At 40.4% G+C, this 20,169-nt stretch overlaps 2 protein-coding genes across 3 annotated transcripts; one reads left to right on the plus strand and one right to left on the minus strand.

Annotated features, from left to right (window-relative positions):
- The first annotated feature begins 205 nt into the window (after window positions 1–205).
- lamp2 (lysosomal-associated membrane protein 2) lies at window positions 206–9,425 on the plus strand. Of its 2 annotated transcripts, none has more exons than XM_070912780.1 (9): window positions 206–335; window positions 2,326–2,441; window positions 3,128–3,338; window positions 3,428–3,589; window positions 3,685–3,926; window positions 4,037–4,156; window positions 4,994–5,048; window positions 5,148–5,318; window positions 9,283–9,425. In XM_070912780.1, the coding sequence occupies exons 1-9, from the start codon at window positions 290–292 to the stop codon at window positions 9,423–9,425; spliced, it is 1,266 nt and encodes a 421-aa protein (XP_070768881.1). In that variant the 5' UTR covers window positions 206–289. The 2 variants fall into 2 exon arrangements, with proteins under 2 accessions (XP_070768881.1, XP_070768882.1); XM_070912781.1 differs by lacking the exon at window positions 9,283–9,425 and adding an exon at window positions 6,046–6,465.
- Window positions 9,426–14,112: 4,687 nt separating this feature from the next.
- Window positions 14,113–18,436, minus strand: atp1b4 (ATPase Na+/K+ transporting subunit beta 4). Its single transcript, XM_070913654.1, has 8 exons — window positions 18,371–18,436; window positions 17,509–17,725; window positions 15,868–15,996; window positions 15,651–15,755; window positions 15,103–15,302; window positions 14,558–14,614; window positions 14,362–14,454; window positions 14,113–14,274 (listed from the first exon to the last, which is right to left on the minus strand). Exons 1-8 carry the CDS (start codon window positions 18,434–18,436, stop codon window positions 14,113–14,115), a joined length of 1,029 nt encoding a protein of 342 aa, XP_070769755.1.
- Window positions 18,437–20,169: the final 1,733 nt, after the last annotated feature.

Genomic DNA, 20,169 nt, shown 5'->3' on the forward strand with positions numbered 1-20,169 from the left:
CTATTAGTAAGCATTTTTTTGTGTGAAGCCAGTAAACTTTAACATTCTCATGAGCCGTGCACATGCATACAGTACAATAATTAATTCTATAAAAGGAGGACAGAGATTTAAAGCTAGACTGTAGTCCACACCTCTTTCTGGTTTGACACATTGGTCCCCGTCATATGACTTCCATTTCCTGGTACAGTCGGCAGCGGCACAGCTACATCACAAACGCCGCTGACTGAGCGTCCCTGTCGGGTTTTCTGTCTTCTCTCCGGTGACTGACACTCCAAACTACTGGGCGATCATGTACCGATATGCTGCATTTGTTTTATTCCTTGCCTTTGGAATGGGTATGTAGCACCCATCGCAATTAGTCTTTCAATCAACTGCAAAAAATGCTATCCGTTTCTGCGAAGTGACGCTATTAAACTTATGGGACACTCCGGGCCTGGTGCTTCTGGGCTCCGGCTAAATGCTGCTCTGGAAAAGAGATTTAAAGAATATCTCTTAGCTGTGAATTGTATTTAAGCTATAGACATGAATGTGCTCTTAGGGTGAATTTACTGTACAGGCCTTAAAACGACCAGCATCGGGTGTTCATTCGAGGAGCAGTCTAGTCGTGATGTTTTGCTAATGTTAGCTTGATTGCTAATTGTTACCTACGTCAACAACACCAGACTGGAACAGCGCTAAGTCGCTGTATGAAGCTCAAGAAACTACATTTTCCCACACAACTGCTATTTATCCTTCCATGCCAACGTATAATAACCAAATTAGTAACTGCCAAGCTTGCTTTAACGTGATAATGTCATTCCGTAGAGTGTTGGCCAGTCAACGTTAGCTAACTTAGCCGTTAGCTTACTGGTTGGGTAATACTTGTTTTGAAGCTAAAGTTTGGGTTGATAAAACCTTAGACCGTGAGTCATGTTTGCGGTTAAATAATGTTAGCCAAGGTTAAGAGAGTAAAAATGGTGCCTAAAATCCCGTTGGCACAACATGAAGCGCATTCGTATTGTGTTAGCTGGCTAAAATAGTTAGCATTAGCTACGTTTTTTTCAGTTTACAGTAAGTTAGCACGTGACAGTACAACTAGAACGACTTACCGTTAAGCTAACGTTAACCCTATGTGATTTAGCAAACTAGCTAACATATCTGACAGCGGTATGTTACATAAGTTTAATAGATGGATAGCGTTAGATTGTCACTCCAAAGCAACTGACATTAAAAGGCAAACATCCACCACTGTAAACAAGATCACTTTTCATTTCAGAGGAGCGTTTTAAATGAGGAATGCTTCTGTTGATACTAGCTAATGGTGTTACATTTAGCTTAGCTACATGATACGCTATAACCTAGCGTTAACTAGTTTGTCACATAGGTTATTGTTTGCTTAACTTTGTAGTGCGGTAGTTCATCTCCGATGCTGACAGATGCAGTGTTGGAGTTCTGTGATCTTATCCGGAATTTCAGCGATTTGCCACTGCAAATGTTTTTTATCATATATTACCACACTGTGTTTTGATAAGCGTTAATAAAAAATGGTGCTCCCATTGATAGGGTCACAAAACTTGATAGCTGTCATTTTTATGTCCCGAAATCTGTGTGAGAAAAAGACAGTCGACCGAATATTGTCAGGTTACTGTTAACGTTATGTCAGGGAACTTGGCCCTTTCGTAAAAATACAGTATTTTTATTGCAAGGTAACGAATATCTGTGTAAGTTCCTGTCAGGTCAAGTGCTTTATAACTGCTGTTGTAAAGCACCTATGCTATAATTGCTGCTGTTACTGTGTTTGACCTGATGACAATGCATACTGTCATAACCATATAGGAAGCTGAATGGACCTTGGCCTCTCTTCTGTTAAATTGTATACAACTTATCAGAGCCAGTGGAAAGGTTTAGGACTTTGTTGCAATGACTGAAAATACTTTTTGAAGAGTGTACTCTTATTTTAAAATGTTTTCTTGTTGTCCAATTCAGTCATATGAGTCTTGCGTAAGCAATAGCTCATAAACATAACAAAAACATAAAGCACTTATGTGTCAGGAAAATTAGGATATTTCCAGCCTTTAAGTAGTTGTGTGGGATATTATAATTTCACAGCCTGAAATTGACTTTTGTACATTTCTGCCAAGATTTGGAGTTCACAAAATCCCCTTAAGTTGTATTTTAGTACATGGCACTGGCTGTGGAGTTCATCCGATGTCAGCTGGAGGATGGTGATTGTTTGCTTAAAAATGTGTGGGTTCTTAGTCTCTCAACAATTTCCCTCAGGATAAATAAAGTTCTATCTCATCGTATCTTATAATGGATTGTATTATATTTTCTTTTTCTTTTCAGTGTTCCAGCTGTCACATGGCACTGAGGTGACTGTCAAAGACAAAGATGAGAAGTTATGCCTCTATGCCAATCTAATGGTCAACTTCTCAGTCTTATATGAAGTAGCTGGCAACAAGGTGAGTGTCACACTAACCACAAGATGTTATACTATAACCAAATGTGTTTGGTGTATTTAGTAAATCAGGCTAAACAGTATCCTTATGAAATTACTTTGCCAGTATTGTGGGACTATCAGTTCACGCTTGTGGAAGGAAATGTCATGGAAAGGGGAAAAGAGGGGAGTCACTTCAAAGCAAATAGATTCTTGCTGTTCAGCATTTCACTTAGTGAGTTTTCCTAGTGTATATCCTGTGGTTGTTGTGTTCACAGAAATTTATATAATTTAAGAAATCTTCTTACCTTATTCTTTGGAACTGTAATGGATTCATATCATCATATCAGCTGTTTACCACACCCTGGCCTATGTGTTAATGCCATGTTTACAGGGGAAATGTTAGTTCGTTTTACAGATGCTTAGAAACAACAAATTGTTTATGTTTACACTTTTTTTATGAGTTAGATTTCTTTTTAATTGTCATTTCTGTTAAGCACTAAGTACTAAAGTACACTGCCTCTTACTTGCTTGGTGGCAGATGCTTTTGCATAAATTAAAATGTTACTCTGTTAGGTGTCAGTGTATCTGTCCCAAGAACTAAAACTCTGCTAAGTAAGCTGTTTTCCTTGAAGTCTGTCAAGTTTGAATACAGTTGAATACAAACTTATATAATAATGTTAAATAAGATAACACTCTGCTCTTTTTTAGAGTGCAACAGTCGAGTTCGAACTCCCTGCTGATGTCAAAACAAACGGAAGTGAATGTGATGCCACAAGCTCAATGTTGAAGCTCAATTTTGGAGAAGGACACTCCTGGAGTGTGAACTTCACCATCAATGGTGAAATGTACCAGGCAGACGCCATCACCTTTTCCTACAACCTCAACGACACGACCCTCTTCCCTAATTCTGTATTAAATGGTAACTTCTGCACCTCACAGTGCAAACAAATCCACGCATGGACGAAAGGCCTTGTACTGTTGCTGATGTGTTTTTTGAATTTCTTTTAGACACCGCAACTGTTACCGTGAAGCCTCACATCACAGATGTTGACAAGGACACCTGCTACTCGTGCAAGAGTAAAGACGTGATTGAAGGTGTTTTGGTCAATCAGACACTGTGGAACGTGCTCATACAGGCTTTTGTCAGTAACGGCAGCAAGAGTGAGAAGAGTAAGTGCAGATGCAGCATCACATCTCCTCCTGCCTGTAACACTTCTCGCCTGTGTACATTGATTTTATATTCTCTCTGTTTTCTCTTTACACAGTAACCTCTTGTGCTGCTGATGTACCCGTAACCACTGCCCCCACCACTCCTGTTGCCCCCACCACTCACACCACTGAAGCTCCTGTCACAAATGCAACTTCCTCTGCCCCTCCTCCGACCACCACCCCGACCCCCACCCTTCCCACACCCTCCACTGGGAAGTACAGCATCAAGCCTGATGAAAACAGCACAGCCTGTCTGTTAGCCACCTTTGGCCTGCGAGTTGGTTTCAAGCAAGCAGAGGTATGTTCAAAAACACAGAATTATAATGTTGTGATCTTGTTAAGCCCTTCCCGATGACACACAGATATAGTCCTTGCTGATTTGATTTCCCTCTCTTCCCTCTGGCATAGAAATATCAGGAGATGAATCTTGAGCCTAATGGGACCACAGTCTCTGGATCATGTGGAGTCAACAGCAGTGAGCTGGTGTTGGTGTCTAACTCAATGACCATCATGTTCACTTTCGTCAATGTAAGTCTTCAACAATACGTTGTTTTATCCATTTGATAAACCGGCTTGGTGACATTTTCTCAGTGTTTAAAAGACTCATGAAACAACAGCGTCAGTTTTGCAGTCATGCTACTAGTGGCAGAAGCTGGATATTTAAACCTTTTAGCTATCCATTTAAACTTTTCCTTTCTCCTGCTAACTAGTTTTCATGCACTCTTGATCAGTTTGTGGTGTTATGGTGTTACAGTAAACTCGGGTCAGTGTGAAGCTGAGGTGTAGTTGAAAGGTTACTGGCTATTGTGACAATAAAAATACTAAGATCAGCCTCACACCAATTTTTGATCCCATGTGTGCGTGTTTATTTTACTCCTAAACTCAAATATGTGGATATAATTTTTAGAGATGCAACATTTAATTGATTAATCAATCGACCGAAAATGAATCAGCAGTTATTTTGATAATCAGTTAATCATTTAAGTCCATTTTCAAGCATAAATGCCATATTTCCATCTTCATAAATGTGAGAATGTGTTAGTTTGTTTTTTTTGTTTTTTTTCAAATTAGCTGAGCTGCTTTGTACCCCTGGTTGGGAATCACTGAATTAGATGGATGAAAAAAATGCTGTAACAAGGTTACTAACATTACATGTTCACAGCCTTCACAACTTTACAGAACTAGACAGGATGCAACTAAATGTGAAATTAGAAAGGACATGTTTCTATCCTGGATGTCTTGGAGTCTGCATTAGCCTTTGTTAAGTGAGAGCGCTGCTAGAATGGGATTTTTTAAGATTTCATTTGTTCCAAATAAATTATTTTGATGCATATTTTCTGTTTCTTTATATTTTCCGTCCAACAGGACACAAAGAAATTCCGCCTGCATGCTCTGAACGTTACCGGAAAGACGAGCTCTGGTAATTAGAAGAATCATATCTATCCACACAGACCAGGCACCACACTGAGAAGCAAGCTAATGTTGAGTTTTCCTTTTATACCTGTGTGTTTCTTTCAAGGGGCTGTGTTTTCTGAGGCAAACACCAACCTGAGTCTGTGGGATGCGGCCGTCGGCAGCTCCTACATGTGTAACAAGGAGCAGAACTACACCATCACCAGCCTGCTCACCCTCTACACCTTCGACCTTCAAGTACAGCCCTTTGCAGTCAAGAAGGGTGTTTTCAGTACAGGTAGGTTTCTCTTTAATGTCTCTTTAAACAGACTCTGCTGACTAGGCACTGACCAGACTGTTTCATATGTAGAGTCTGGGGGAAATGGCCGAAGACTCTATAGGTTTTAATGAAGAAGATTTTTGTTGTTTGAAGCAACCAAATGGATTATATTATTAGTTTGTACCAGTGCTTGGGCTGGGTGTCATTTGAAAATGAGCACAGGTTATTTAAAAAGGTTTTCATAATAGCTGTTATCCACTATTTTTGATAATAGTGTTTTTACAGTGTATACAGTGTTTTTAAAGCAATTAATGTTCCCAAAAGAAACAAAAAAATAATAATTTAAGGTCACAAGTTTGTCAATTTGTCTATTCAACAGTATAAATAAGCACAGTTAAATAAGTAATTTTTTGGTTAGAATTGTAATTTTGCGCTATTGACAATCACCATAAGACCATCACATCTTGATATAATCAGAGATGTTCAATTCTAAAAAAAGAAATCGTAAAAGAAATCATAACTAATGCTGTTTTACTTCAAATTAATATATCTATCAACCAAGGGAAAGCTTTGATTACACTGTTATATACTGTTATATTTTGGTACAGTTTGACAGCTCAACTGTTTTTAAAGATGGCAAATAATCTGAACTGCTATCCTGCTGCTTCACTCGCACCTCTCAGGATGTGATGTTAATCAGAAAATCACTATTCCACCTGTTGACTGACTCTCTTTTTATCTGCAGCCCATGAATGTTCAATGGATGACACCAGCATCTTAATCCCAATCATTGTTGGCGCTGCTCTGGCTGGCTTGATTCTCATTGTAGTGATCGCTTACGTGATTGGTCGAAGAAAGACTTATGTTGGATATCAGACCCTTTAAATCCAGTTTGCAATCGATCCTGAAATATCACGGGGTTCCCAAGCCTGGTCCTTGGGTTTCATGTTCATGTTTAATTGGCAAATAACTTAAATTGAGATGTAGTTTTACAAAATATACATTTTTCTGTCTGTTGGTATTGAGACATGAAATGCACATAAAGCAATTTGGAATTGCAGTTTCCTCAAGGGTCCTTAATGATAGCATAATAAGAAGATAGTAAAATTCATGTAAAGATGGAGGGTTTGGTGTTTTTCTCAAGGACCAACCTTGTCTACCCCCCCCCCCCCCCCCCCAGTGTTTGTGTTTCTTTTTTGTTGTTTTCTGGATGTCTTTCCTTTTTTGTTGTGTTTTTTGTTAATGAGCAAGTGCAACATCCCCACAATCTTTTTTTTTATTTAAGTAATTACAATCAGATGAATATATAGAGTTTTGAAGCTATACAGGTACAGTAGGACTTCTGCATTTACAAGCGCTGGTCCTTATTTTGTTCGTACATTTTTAGCACAAGATGTGCGGCAGTTTGAGTTTGTTGCTGCGGGATCCTGCACTTGCTCTGCAGACATTCCCCTTTTGTTTTTTTTGTCATTGTTTCATCTTTGTGCACATTTTATTTTTTATTTTTTGACTTTTCATCCCCATAATGATTTGCATCAGGACCCATAACAACGACAATTTTCACAGCATTTCCTTCACAAATCAAAGGAAGATGGTCAAGCAGCTTTCTTTCTTTGTCCCCAGAAATTCATTAGCAAGGATGAAAGTCTACTCCATTTGGAAAGTTCTCAAAGGAAATATGCTTTAGGCCATGTTTGCCCCTGTAGAGCAGGAGAAACATTGGAATTATTGTCCTGATCATGTGGCTCCAGTCATATTAAGAATGTGAAATCAAAGTGTTTGTTGTTTAAACATTAAAAGACCTTTTTCATGAAAGACATTTCATTGACATATGTCAAGCAGTAAAAAGTCCAGGTGGAACTCATGATGTTAACGATGGCTCATTTAAGTGGAAAGGTCCTGGAACTGACCAAACTACATGAAGCTATTGTTAGTTTTATTAAGTATACCTGTGCTTTTCCTGCTATCTCATGTCAAAATGTCTGCTGTTCAAAAGGTCTCTTACATTGCACATGCTCCAGTCAGAGAATAAACCTGAAAATAAACTGTTATTTTCTCACAGAATACATTTTGGCATTAGGTTTAGAAAAGGGAGAATTTTGTTGTGTAGATGTTCACTTTCAGGACATCCAATTCTGAAACGAGGATATATACATATAAATGCACTAAGGCGCTCTTTATATTTTTGCATTATGTTAAGACTGTCACACTATCTCTCCTGTGTATAGGCCTGGGCTTGGCCTGAGCTCCGAGGGCTGCAGCTGGATCAGGGGACGTTAAAGCTCCTGAAAACTGTTTCAAATAAAGTATTTGTCTATAACATTGAATATTAAAGTTTAAAAACACATTCAAACACATTTTCATTCTGTGAAATTGGGCTCATTTGCTTTCTTGCAGAGAGTTAGATAAAAGATTAATACCACTCATGTCTGTTAAATATGAAGCCACAGCCAGGAGACAGTTAGCTTAGCTTAGCATAAAGACTGGAAACGAGGGGGGGAGTTAGCCTGTCTCTGTCCAAAGCAAACAAATCTGCCTGCCAGCACCTCTAAAAATCACTCAGCATGTTATATCACATTTGTTAAATCTGTACAACAACCAAAATGTAAAAATGTTGTTTGTGGATTTTGTTTCACTACTGTTTTTGTATGGATATTAAACAAATTAAATATAAGAAAACGAAAAGGGGTATTTCCCAAAATGTCAAACTATTCCTTTTTAAAAAGCTCAGCTTATCTGGACCAAGTCATTTGATCTTGTGAGTGTGGTTTGATCAGTTTTGCTCAACAGTGCTGGCACAGGCAAACAACCCTTTAGATTTTGATATAAAAATTGCTAAATCCACTCAAGTATTTGATATAATCTCATGTCAAATAGACAAATTTGTTGGCAGAAAATTGTGTTTTCCTGTAGGACCCCGTCGCTCACCGTAAGATGCTGAAAAGTGGATTTTCAGGAGCCTTTTAAGTCGGGGAGTTAGTGCAGGTTGCAGTGACGCAGTGTCAGGGACGAAGGCAAGCCCCAGAATGTGTATTTCTGTAATGATAGAAAGCCAATGTGACACATGCTGGTAGCTATTGTTGCTTAATTCTAGCAGAGTGCTGTGTACTGTTAGCCTTGTTCCAACTCCTCAGGACTGGAGCAATGCTGGCAGTAAACTACACTGAATATGAGAATGATGAGAAATATTTGCATTTTTAAGTTGCTCATAAAACTTTGCTTTCGCGGGACGTTGTACATGTGTATGAATAATAGCTCTAAATCAAATATGAGCTTTGATTTTGCTTGTGATTGTTGCTCTTGTGTATTTCAGCTTTGTACGAACTCAGTCGCCTTAATGATGAAGATGGTTTTGCAGCACTGGTATAAATGTATGCTTTCTCAAGGTTAATCTCCCTTGTTCTCAGTAAATCCAAAAGGTTCATCATGACAACCGTGCCTTGCTTAATGACAACTCTCTGTGTTGTTTTCGCTCAGTAACTCACTAATACTGTTAAGATACCTTTTTGCTAACTCGGTATGATTCGGCTCAGTATTTAATATCCCTTCACTAGTTGAGAACATTGCACACACGTGTTCAGCAAAGGGAATTTGTGCTGCAAGACCATCTTGTTAAAGATCAATCAATGTGTGTTATGTGGATACAAATGACTGCTGATCTCAACTCCATTCTCTCATGCTGTTCACTCTGATCAATTGGACTTCAAATTGTGTGTCAGACTGAAGTGGAGCTTTTTAGTATTTTAAGATTTGTGGAAATAAAAATGCGTTGCTGCCCTGGACACTTGAGTAAATGTTTATTCCTTTTATAAAACTGTAAAAAAAAAACAAAAAAAAAACAGGTTCCATGTTGCTGTCTATGCTTTAAATACTTGGGCTACTTCTTTCATTCAGCCGTTCATGCATTAACCATGAATTGTTTATAATTCTTCTGTTCAGCCTATAAGACATTCACCTCTTTGCTCTCTTCACTCTCGTCTAGCTGAGGAATGCCAGGCTGATGCAGAGAGCTTCCTTGTTCCCATAGCGGTCGGAGTTGCCCTGCTTGTTCTCATTCTTATCGTTCTGCTGGCCTATTTCATCGGGAGAAAGAGAAACATGGCCACCGGCTACGAGTCTTTCTAGTTAAACTGGCCTCATTTAGATGTTAATGAAAGGATAGTCTGAATCGCTGCCTTTTTGCCTCGCTGCCTTTTTGCCTCGCTGCCTTTTGACTAATTGTGAAAAATTACCAACATGTGTTGTATTGATGTTTCCATGTAGTGTTTAGTGCTGTTGACTGCCTGACTGTATTCGTAAAGGAATAGTGTCATTTCATTTGCTTCATTTCTTTTCTTGCCGAGAGTTAGATGAGAAGATTGATATCACTCTCATGTCTGTACTGTAAATCTGAAGCTACAGCTACTGGTTAGCTTAGCATGAAGACTGGAAACAGGGGGAAACAGCTAGCCTGGTTCTGTTCAAAGGTAACAAAAACACCTACCAGCACCTCTAAAGCTCACTGATTAACATGTTATGTCTCGTTTGTTTAATCCATAACAAAAACAGTAGTCAGGGCTATGTCTTGGCCCGGCTAGCTGTTTCTCTCTGTTTCCAGTCTTTATGCTAAGCTAACACGAGAGTGGTATTGATCTTGTCATCTGATTCTTGTTTGACTCAGCATTTTGCATATTTCACAAAATGTTGGACTACTCCTTTTTAATAATTTCCTTTGATCATTCTGCCTGAAATTAATGTTCATCTTGAATAATAAGTAATAACCACTTGAGTGATTTCCCTTTTGTGCCTTTTGGAATATTTAACGAACCTTTTCCTCTAATCTACACTACATTTACATTGTTGATTCCACTTATTGCTGCTCTGCCTCCTTTAATCCTCTGTGGACTGTAAATATCCTGAATCTCTCTCTGAGTAGTTTTTTCCGCTGACTAAACCACTAACCTGGTCTCTGTCTGTCTTTCTGTCTCTCTGTCTGTCAGCTGAGGAATGCTTCCTGGACTCTGATTTGAGCTTTTTGGTGCCCATTGCAGTGGGCGTGGCGCTCAGCTTCCTAATCATCCTTGTGCTTATCTCTTACCTGATTGGCCGGAGGAAGAGTCGTACTGGCTACCAGTCTGTATAATCCAACCCAGCTTCTTCTGCCTCCCTTACCCTCTCAACCCTCACAGCTCTTAAACACTCCTTCCTGACCACTTCGCTGCCCGTCAGTGCATCAAAAGCATCCCAAATCTGCTTTTTTCTGTCTCTCTAAAAATAACCGTCAGCTTATTTCTCGCACACAGTTTAAAATGGATCCCAGCAACCACCCCGATTGTTTCCTTTTGTTTTGCTTTGAAACCCAACGACTGAATCAAGTACCAAAACATGTATGATCAATATTGCATCGTTTGATTGTAGATTGCATGTTTAAAAATTAAATTTATGGCTGTGAGTAGCCGTCCACCTGCTCCCCAGAGAGCCCTCCCTCCTCTAAACCCCAGAGAGGCTTTTTCCCCTCTCGGTTTCTGTGCTGTACAATAGTATGTGTGTAAATTACTCTCTTGTATAGAATGAATGACATTGATTTTTGATGACGTGAATGTACGAGCAAGCAAGCTACTAGAAACACTGTTGTCACTTATATTCCAGATGCCACCGTTTTCATATTTCTATCATGTAACATAAATTAACAGCTAAATGAAACCTGTTGCACATATTGTTACTTAAAGCTGCAGTAGGCAATTTGAACAGAACACGAAGCAAAACCCGCTGCCTCGTATCACTCCGCTAAGCCCTTCCCACCAAGTGACGTTCGCTAGCTTACTTTTGCTAAGTTAGCTTAATTTAGCTGGCTTGGTTAGATGTCAGCATTGCACAGATGACTCGTTGTAGTGCTAACATAAGGTAGCATTTACCTGTCAAAAAGGAATGGGCTAACTGCCGCATCACTCTTCAGCCCCTTACACTCCCGCAGCTCTCGCCATCTTGAAAATGTATCACAAGTTGCCACAGTCATAGACACAACTTCTGCGTATGCGTGTACAGAGTCGCTGTGATTGGCTAGTCACGTGCTAGCTAATCCTGATTGGTTGTTTGATTCAGACCGGGTCCCGTTTTTTAGAACTAAATACAAAGGGGCAGGCGCTCACAGACACATACATTTTTTTAAAGGAACCTTTTAGTTAATTATTGTTCAAGTCAAAATTAGTTGTTTCAACCAAAATTATAATGAAATAATATTTCCTACTGCAGCTTTAATTGTAGCTTGATGAAAGGGACACTAACTTATCACGACACTTTACCAGCATTGGGACCAGTTGTTTTTTTTGGGGGGGGAAATGTGTGTCTTATGTTTCCGTCACTCATGTTATAAAAAAGTATTTTCTTAAAATGCACACTTCTCTTAAAATATTTACATTTAAGTATTTATTAATTATTATTATGTTCCCTTATAATCCTCTGTTATTATAACAAATGATAATAGGGCCAATGAGCAGTGAGTCTCAGACCTGGTTTAAATTTAAACCTACATTCTTCAGGTCACCAGATTCAAACCTGGTTGAATTTACATTATTTTCTTCCCACACTACCCTCCATGTGATTAGCAGAGTAACATCGACAGCATGAGCAGTTCCAGTATGAAGACCATGAGTGAGATTTCTTAAGTCACTCCTTTTCATTCATGTGCTCCTCAGTTCTGTATGTTCGATCATTCCCCCCCGACAGTTTCGTGCCTTTCTGTTGTGCACCTCTGAGTTGCTTGCTGGAAGCTTGTCTCCATCTGATGAAGAATGTGATATGATGAGCTTGTTTAACACAAGTGGGGAACAAATTAAATAAAGTTTCGTTCTTGTTTTGTATCACTGTCATTCTTTTTAACAGTTTGTTATTCTACTTTTAGTGTGACGTTGCAGAACGGGAGCTCGTGGGTCTTGTGACAAAACTGAATAAAAAGGTTAATGGTTGTAAACTAAACATTTGCGCTGCTGAGGGAACTGCCGCAATTGCTCAGACTGTCTGTTAAACTTTGAGCAGGGACGTGCTTTTTATAACCTGTAATGGTACACAGAGGCATGGCTCTCACTGCAGTTATTACTGGCATTCAGGCAGATATGCAAGTTCACCCACAGGTCACACCGGATGGAGTGGGTGTAGTTACTGAGAGTAGTTTGGAGATAAACAGTTAACCTGTATTTTGTTGATATTCGCTTTACTTCCCACAGACCCCACTGTTATATATAACTACAAAATCAACCAATTATTTTTCTTGAAATATTTTTTACGTTTCTTCTGACCTACATGCATAAAAGCATTGAAGTTGTAACCCTTTCTTTTTGCCACAAACTGGGCCTGTGCTTTTGATGAAGGTGACAAAACTGAGACATGAGCGTAAACCTTCGTTAACAGTCTGACAGTCCAACACTTTGGTCCAGACTGAAATATCTCAACAAATTTTTAATGGATTGCCACGAAATTTGGTACAAATGATCGCGGTGCTCAGAGGAGGAACTCTAATGACTCTGGTGGTTTCCTGACTTTTCCTCTAGAGCCACTGTGAGGTTCACATTTGGGGTTTTGAGTGAAATATCTCATCACTTACTGGATGGATTGCCATGAAATGAGGTACATACATTCATGTTCCCTTCAATATGAATGACTGAATAACTGCAATACTTATGACATTGCTATCATCCTCAGCTGTAGTTTGTGTTTACTAATAGCTAACCTAAGATGTGATAGCATTTAGCTCAAAGCACCACTGTTGATTGTTAGTCTTGTTACTACAAATAAGAATATATTTCATGTTCTGTAAGTTATGTGGGCTATGCATGAACAATATGTATATAAACTGTTAGAAAACTCCAGTAACAGAAATGATGAAAGCCTTTTTAAAAATATGTTACACAAAGTTGTAGATTTTTTGTCCCATGGGGAAGAAAACTTACAGTACATACCAGAACATTGTATTTATTATAATAACTATAATAGGAATAAATACAACATTGATACCAAGTTTAGTAGCACAGTTCAGGCAGGATTAATACTATCACAAAATAGTTATACTGTTTTAAAATGGTACAGACCTTTCACAAACTATTTCACAGTACAGTATGTCTCTTTATTGATCAGTCTTGTGTAGTATTTCAATTTCAAAAGCAAATGTTTTTACAAAAGAAGGCAAGAAGTGGCTTGTGATGCTTTATCATAAATGTATAATACTGCTCTATTCAACAAAAATATAGTAATAGTGTATTTGCAGTCATTTATTATGTCTTTTTTTACTGTGTAAGTACAGTACAAGTCCTGCTTTCAGTGTTTGCATGATAGTTCTTTGAATTCTTACAATATACAAGTTTGAAAAATATAATGCAAAACAAATTAGTACACTTTATCACACACAAATGTGCACACAAAACCATAATCTAACCTGATAAAACAATATTTCTAATTGTCTATTAATGTTTTAAGTTATGATTGGATTTGCATAGCCAGAAATGCTAACTATTGGGCAGAGTGTAATTTAGTTTGATTAATCTTGCTAATCATTACAAAATATCAGGAATTGAATTGTGACTCACTCTACGCACTTTTGTTGTGGGTGCAGGTGCCAGTAGCACGCTCAAGGTACAAAGATACAACAGAAACACAAGAGTAAATATCTACTTCTTGAGGAATTTGTTTCACAGCAGAAGACATGGATATTTAAGTGAAAGATGAGGAGAGGGAAATTACATATTTCATGGAAAATAATGTTTCAACATAATTTTTTTTTTCTTGTACATTTTCCTGCCTCATTGTCACGGAGCATCCTGCTGGCAGCGATATCTTTGCCTTACGCTCCGACGTCCAAGGAGAAGGTCACACTGCCCAGGTAGCGGTCAGTGGGTGAATTATTAATGATGCCCTTTCCGTTCAGTTTGCATTGTACTTGAATGTGCGTGTCGTACTGCACTCCTGCAAAACGCACAGCCACCACAGGTGAAGAGTAGTTTACCTGAGACAGAAGAGAGGTCAAGATATGACAGGTGTTATTTCAGGCTGTCTATATGCCACAGGAGTTATCCACAAGGATGAGACTCACATGTCTGAGCTTCCCATAGTATGGATAGTACTTCATGTCAAAAATGCTTTTAGGGAAAAACTGGATTTCTCCCAACGCTTCTGGAGGTCCTTTCTGAAAGAGGAAGGAAGTCATGTTTTCTTGACGCACGCTTTTATGACATTTTCAGACATGTTGCTTATCTCTGAGAAAAAGTTGGTGTTGATGGTCACTGTACCTTAACTCCACAAGTCACATTTATTGGTTTGCCCATGCCAGGTAAGTAACCAAGAATCTATTGAAAAAAAAGAATCGAAACAAAGAAGTGTCATCATGCAAACAACAACCCTCCCTTGGTTCTATAATTTTGTTTGCCACATCTTCGAACTCAAGTCCAATGGATGTTTCCCTACATGTGCAATGTTGCATCAATTCAAATTTCAAATCCGTTTTCCTTTGTATGCTATTTTTTGTCCTACACTGGTTGGATGCACACACTACTCACCTTCTTTGCTTCAAACTCCAGCAGGATAACGTCTTTATATATAAATCTTAAAAATGACATAAAGGGTTTGCTTCAATGTAATTCTGCATAAGTTTACCATTTAAAATGTTAACTAAGATAAAAAGTAGTGCGCTTCATGTGTCTTCATCCTCTCCCTGAAGCAACGTGTCACTCACTGAGAAACCTGTGAGCTTCAGTCCAGTAACACGCTGTGTCCCTGCTGTTTTATGTTCCCGCTTTTGTTTTGCACTGTTGTACAGGTTTTGGTGACATCTTACCCGGTTCATTCGAAGGAGGATGCATGGCCTTCCCTGAGAATAGCCATAGTGGGGGTCCTGCAGCCCCGAACAGTCCCCCAACCAGGACCTCTTAAACTGACACGCTTTCCGCTCTGCGCTCTCCTCCAAGTCGTCCTGCATGAAGTATCTGTCCTGTGCGCAGCGAATATTCTTCCTCTCCTGAGCACCATCGTTGTACGCTGAAAATGGAGAGCAGGGGAGAAAGAGGCAGAGAGGGAGGGAGGGAGAATGAGAGAGGAGGGCATAAATAAAGCCTTGCTACAGCAGTGCCCTGCCAGACTCAGGCCTCTGATTAAGGAAGCTTGACAAAAGCGGGGCGTGAAAAAAAACCACATTGAATGGCTGCACTCTGCCCACAAAGAGGCTTCCCTTCCCAGCATGCCCTGCAAGAACCAAATGGAAAAAGGAGACAAAGGTAGTGAAGATGAGGATTAACTCATTGCATGCTCGCTTCATTTTAAGCAAACTCAACAACCTCGTCTGCCCCCCCTCTCCATACTTTAACATTATCATCATCACTGACTCACGTCTTAGATATTCATCCATAGACCTCGCGTACTTCTTCCAGGATTTGCGATCAGAGGCGTTAAAGGCGATCTCGTGGCCGTCTAGGTGTGGGGCCATCGTCATACCTGCCAGTGGAGACCCAGAGACAGTCAACTGTGCTGAGACTCAAGTAGAAGCAACAGACAGAAGGACAGTGGAGGATGCAGAGGAGGGGTTTGAGTTTGGGGTTATATTTACCTGGTGGCATCACTCTATCATTGAAGGTTGGATGGTAGGGACTAATAGACCACATGAGGCAAAACAAACAGCCGCCAAACATGGCTGCGAGAAACACATAAAGTGCAGCGTAGAAGAGAAGGATGAGGCCTAAAAGAGGAGTGAGAAAAGGAGTTATTAGGGTGAATGTCTCTGATGCGGTATTTGCACAAAAGTGGCTTACATAACAGACTCAATAAATCACTTCTCTGATCTGAGTGGAGAAAAACAATGAACCATAAAGAATTTTCATTTTTGCTCAGACTGTGTCGTCTGTCTGGACTCCAGCTACTGTCCCTGATCAGGACGCTCACTAATTTGTTTACTGTCCTTTCCTCATCTAACTCCCAATAGTTTTGGTATAAAATCTGCTGCACTGAGCTAATGTGAGAATCCCATCATGAAGAAACCCCAAGAACTATCATTGTTCTGCAATTTTCAATTAACAGTCCATTAGCAACTAATCAAGCCAAACGTGTCCTAAATTAAATGGCTTTTGCTGTGCGGGCGATTTCACAGGGGACTAGCTGCAGCCAGCCTTGCGTCCCCAGAGCCACAAAGGCCTTTCTGTTTGAGCTCAGTGAGAATTCTCCCAGCTGTCCTTTCACTCAGGAACACAGTGAACCTCCGGTTGCCATCGTAGTGAAGGTCTTTTGCAGCCATAGAGGCCCGGCCAGCTCCAAGGAGCCCCAATCACCCCACTCTGGTATTGTGTCCTCTCTTACACACTCGTCTCACAGGACACACAGCACAGACTTCAACTCAGGGCCTTTCTTCCTCAGACACATGGGCCCCACTCCTCCACAAGTGTGCACACACTGGTTATGTAGCTGAAATGAGCTCTTCGCCCTGCCTGGGATCCAGCATTTCAGCTCATGCATGTAACACACACTTTCCTTGGATATTCTCTCTACACTCAGTCGGATCATGTTTGCCATTGCGAGTGGAGCTGATGGAGGGGGCTCAACAGCGTCACATAACAACCACCCCGGAATACCAAGAGGCTGCTCCATCACCATTGACTCAACAAACTCATCCAGTCGGCCGCTTCTGCCAAAAAAAAAAGTTTGCCTGCACCAAAGCTCAGTTTGGCAGTGAGCTCTACGGATAAGGGCATCTCTACGTGTTTAAGTGCAACTGAGGGGCCATAAGCATGTTAAGTTCAGCGATGAGGTCGCCGAGGCTTTGGGAAAGTGGCTGTGGAGAGCATGGTAAGATGTAGAGGAATGTGATTCCTGGCCAATGCGAGGCCCGGAACAGTGCGCTCCCGCTGGGGACACGTCCCCAGGCAGTCTGTTTTTGTCGGGACACTCTGAATTGTCCATGCACCTATGTAAACATTGAGCATAAGGACACACACACACTCGCAGCACAGTGAGCAGAGTCACTGGGCTGTAGAGACATTTCTCACCCTCTAAAAATGTCCCTGAGTGTATCTTTTAAAGACATTCAAACACCATGTCTGCTCTCAAGCTTGTTTAAGATGATTCAACTGTAACACACTCAACATTAGATCTAATCACTGGACACATGCAGTAAAAAATAAAAAGTACTTTAGCATTAATCCAAACGTCCCTCCCCATGCCCCAACAACACAGAACATGTCTTTCTTTGTAAACTCACTCCAGCTCTTTCCAGAGCGACCCATGAATTCGTTGGTCTCTGCATTCCACAGGTACGTCTTCAAGTCGTCTATTTTCTGGTGGAGCGTCCTCTTGGGTAACGGCCTGCGCTTCCATCTCTCAAAGTTCAGGTCTTCCTGCTCTAGAGGCTGGTGCTCGGCCAACTCCTCCTGCTCTTCCTCCAGCTCTTGGCCATGTTTGAGTATCACTTTGTGAGGCTGGTGGAAAGAAGAAGAAGAGAAAAAGCCCTCACCACACATATTCTCAACTGCTAAGTTCTGCAGTCGACCTATTTTCTTTTCAAATCACTGCAGGAAAAAAATGGCATGCCTTCAGCTCCGAGTATGACCGATGATATAAACTGCCAGAGAGTGCTCTGCATATTAATGAACATCGCACTGATGGTCCTGTCCCCTGTTTCTGCAAATTATAAACCCGCTGGTGACCTTTCTGGCACTCATTGGGAGAGCTGACCTCCTCTGAGTGGACCCTCCTGCTTGGAGCAGCAGCTGCAGACAGCAGAGCTGGAGGGTCACTCTGACAGCCAGATGTTACTCACTGACTCTCAGCATCCACAGGCCAGGACACACAGATCCCAGAGGAAGCACAGGACACAAAGTCACTTCGCTTGTGAGAGTTCGACCTTTCAAAGAATCTGCTGTTACATGTTTAAAATTCTGTTGTGAGCTTTGAATGTTGTGCTAATAAAACCTATTCATTATAGAGTTAATGGTAATTCATATTGATATGCTATTTCAAATAACCTTCTGTGCTAGTGGAAATTGCGTCTTAATTGCTGCATCTGCTTCAGTGGATGAACTGATTTGAAAGTTTTATGTTTTCTATCTAATTTCAGCACTTACAAGATTTGGTGGATGGTTTTTAAGGAGCGTCTCTTCAGCTCCTCCCTCTGTGGAACTGGGCTCCATATTCTTCAACAGAAAGAAAAAGGTACTTGTTAAACCAATCACACCTGCCGAGCTATTCAATTCAAACGACGCAAACTCGTCAAGTTCAGCAACTTTTTCAAAACTTTTCACAACAATGCCAAGCTGTCTGAACAACTTAATCCAGCATCGGGCACAATGAATAACTCTTGTAGTTGCATCAAATAGAATTTGAATGAAAAATCTGACATACCTGAAGTTTTCTTTTTCAGTAAAAACGCGGATTAATGTGTCGAAAACCCTCTTGACCCCCAGAGAAAAAAATAATGTTTGTCAAAAACTGTTTGGGGATTTCATTAGAAAGTTTTAGGCATGCAAGGGGACCGGCTATGGAGAACCTCCTTCAACTAGGCGCGCATCATAGTGAATGAACGCTGGACAGAGGGAAACTGGGGGTGGGATACAAAGTCCTTTTTTTTTGGTCCCAGGGACGTTTTGGCAGCGGCCTGGTCCGCAGCACTGCATTCTGTACACGCACACCATCAGCCATTGTCTGCTAAGCTGGGCTAACACTGAAGCAGAGCATGAATACAATATTTATAGCTTATCCCAACAGAAGACACTGTTGTCAATCATGGCCTGGCTGCATACTGTACGTGCACAAAGACGCTCCAACAATTAACGCTTTGTTTTTTTAACTTTTTTTTCTTAATTATTATTGATCGAGCGTACATGAAACAAAAGTATCGTAAATTAAATATCAGTCATTAGCTATTGTCCCTGCACATGCATGCATACTAATCCAGCTGCCAGCGCCAGCGCCTCCACAGACTCTTGCAGCAAGTGCTCAGCAGAAGCTTCCCTCTGGTGAAGTTCAAGTAGTCCTCATTCCTGACCCCATCTGCACTCCGGTCACGTACGTTACCCCGTGTAAAAGTGGGAGAGGGGAACTTTTGAGAGTGTTTTTTCTTCTTCTTCTTATTTTACATGAAAAGAGAAATTGCGTCATGGAAAAAATCTGTTCTTTGAGAATTGCGCGGCAAAAACGTGCACGTGTTCGTGTGTGTGTGTGTGTGTGTGTGCGTTTGTGTGTTTATGTGGAAGTATTTTACAGTAAAAGCCAATGCTTCTTGTCACCACATAAGGACATTTGCAGAGAAGAAGTAAAAAACCCAGAACATTTAGCAAGGAAAGACTATCTATGGAAAACATTAATTACAAGCACCGTCCATGCAGAGCAATGGAGACGTTATTGTGAGTGTGTATGCCATTTAAAAGTGCCTTCATTGCATCTTACCTGAAGTTACAGGCTACATATTCTATGCCTTGTCCCTACAAGAGGTCATACGTGCAGGACAAGCTCCATGGCTAGGTTAATCTGCTAGGGCTCCAGGGCACAAATGAGCTGGGGCCCCTGTTAACCCCACGTTCACCCCACTCTCTTTTTTTCTATGCAGGGATACTAGGCCAGGCCACAGATTTGATGTGTGGTAATTTGATTAAATATATTAATTTAGGAATAAACAACATAACATAACCGTAAAACTGGGACAATGATAAGTAAGCAGTAAGACAGGAGCTTAAGAGGACTCTGGAGTTCTAGCACTCTGTTGCTTCTGAACAAACTTTACATTTGCTAATTCCACAAGAGTTCATTGAAGTATTCCGAATTACAGACCTCAGTAATGTCAGTTTTCGATGAAGATTTTGGGCAGGGTTTATTATGCTGCTTAAGCAACATGCCATTGTTGTTGCTGGCGCTCCAAAAAATAAAT

This window comes from Enoplosus armatus, chromosome 10 (assembly GCF_043641665.1).
Source record: "Enoplosus armatus isolate fEnoArm2 chromosome 10, fEnoArm2.hap1, whole genome shotgun sequence".
NCBI classification, from domain to species: domain Eukaryota; kingdom Metazoa; phylum Chordata; class Actinopteri; order Centrarchiformes; family Enoplosidae; genus Enoplosus; species Enoplosus armatus.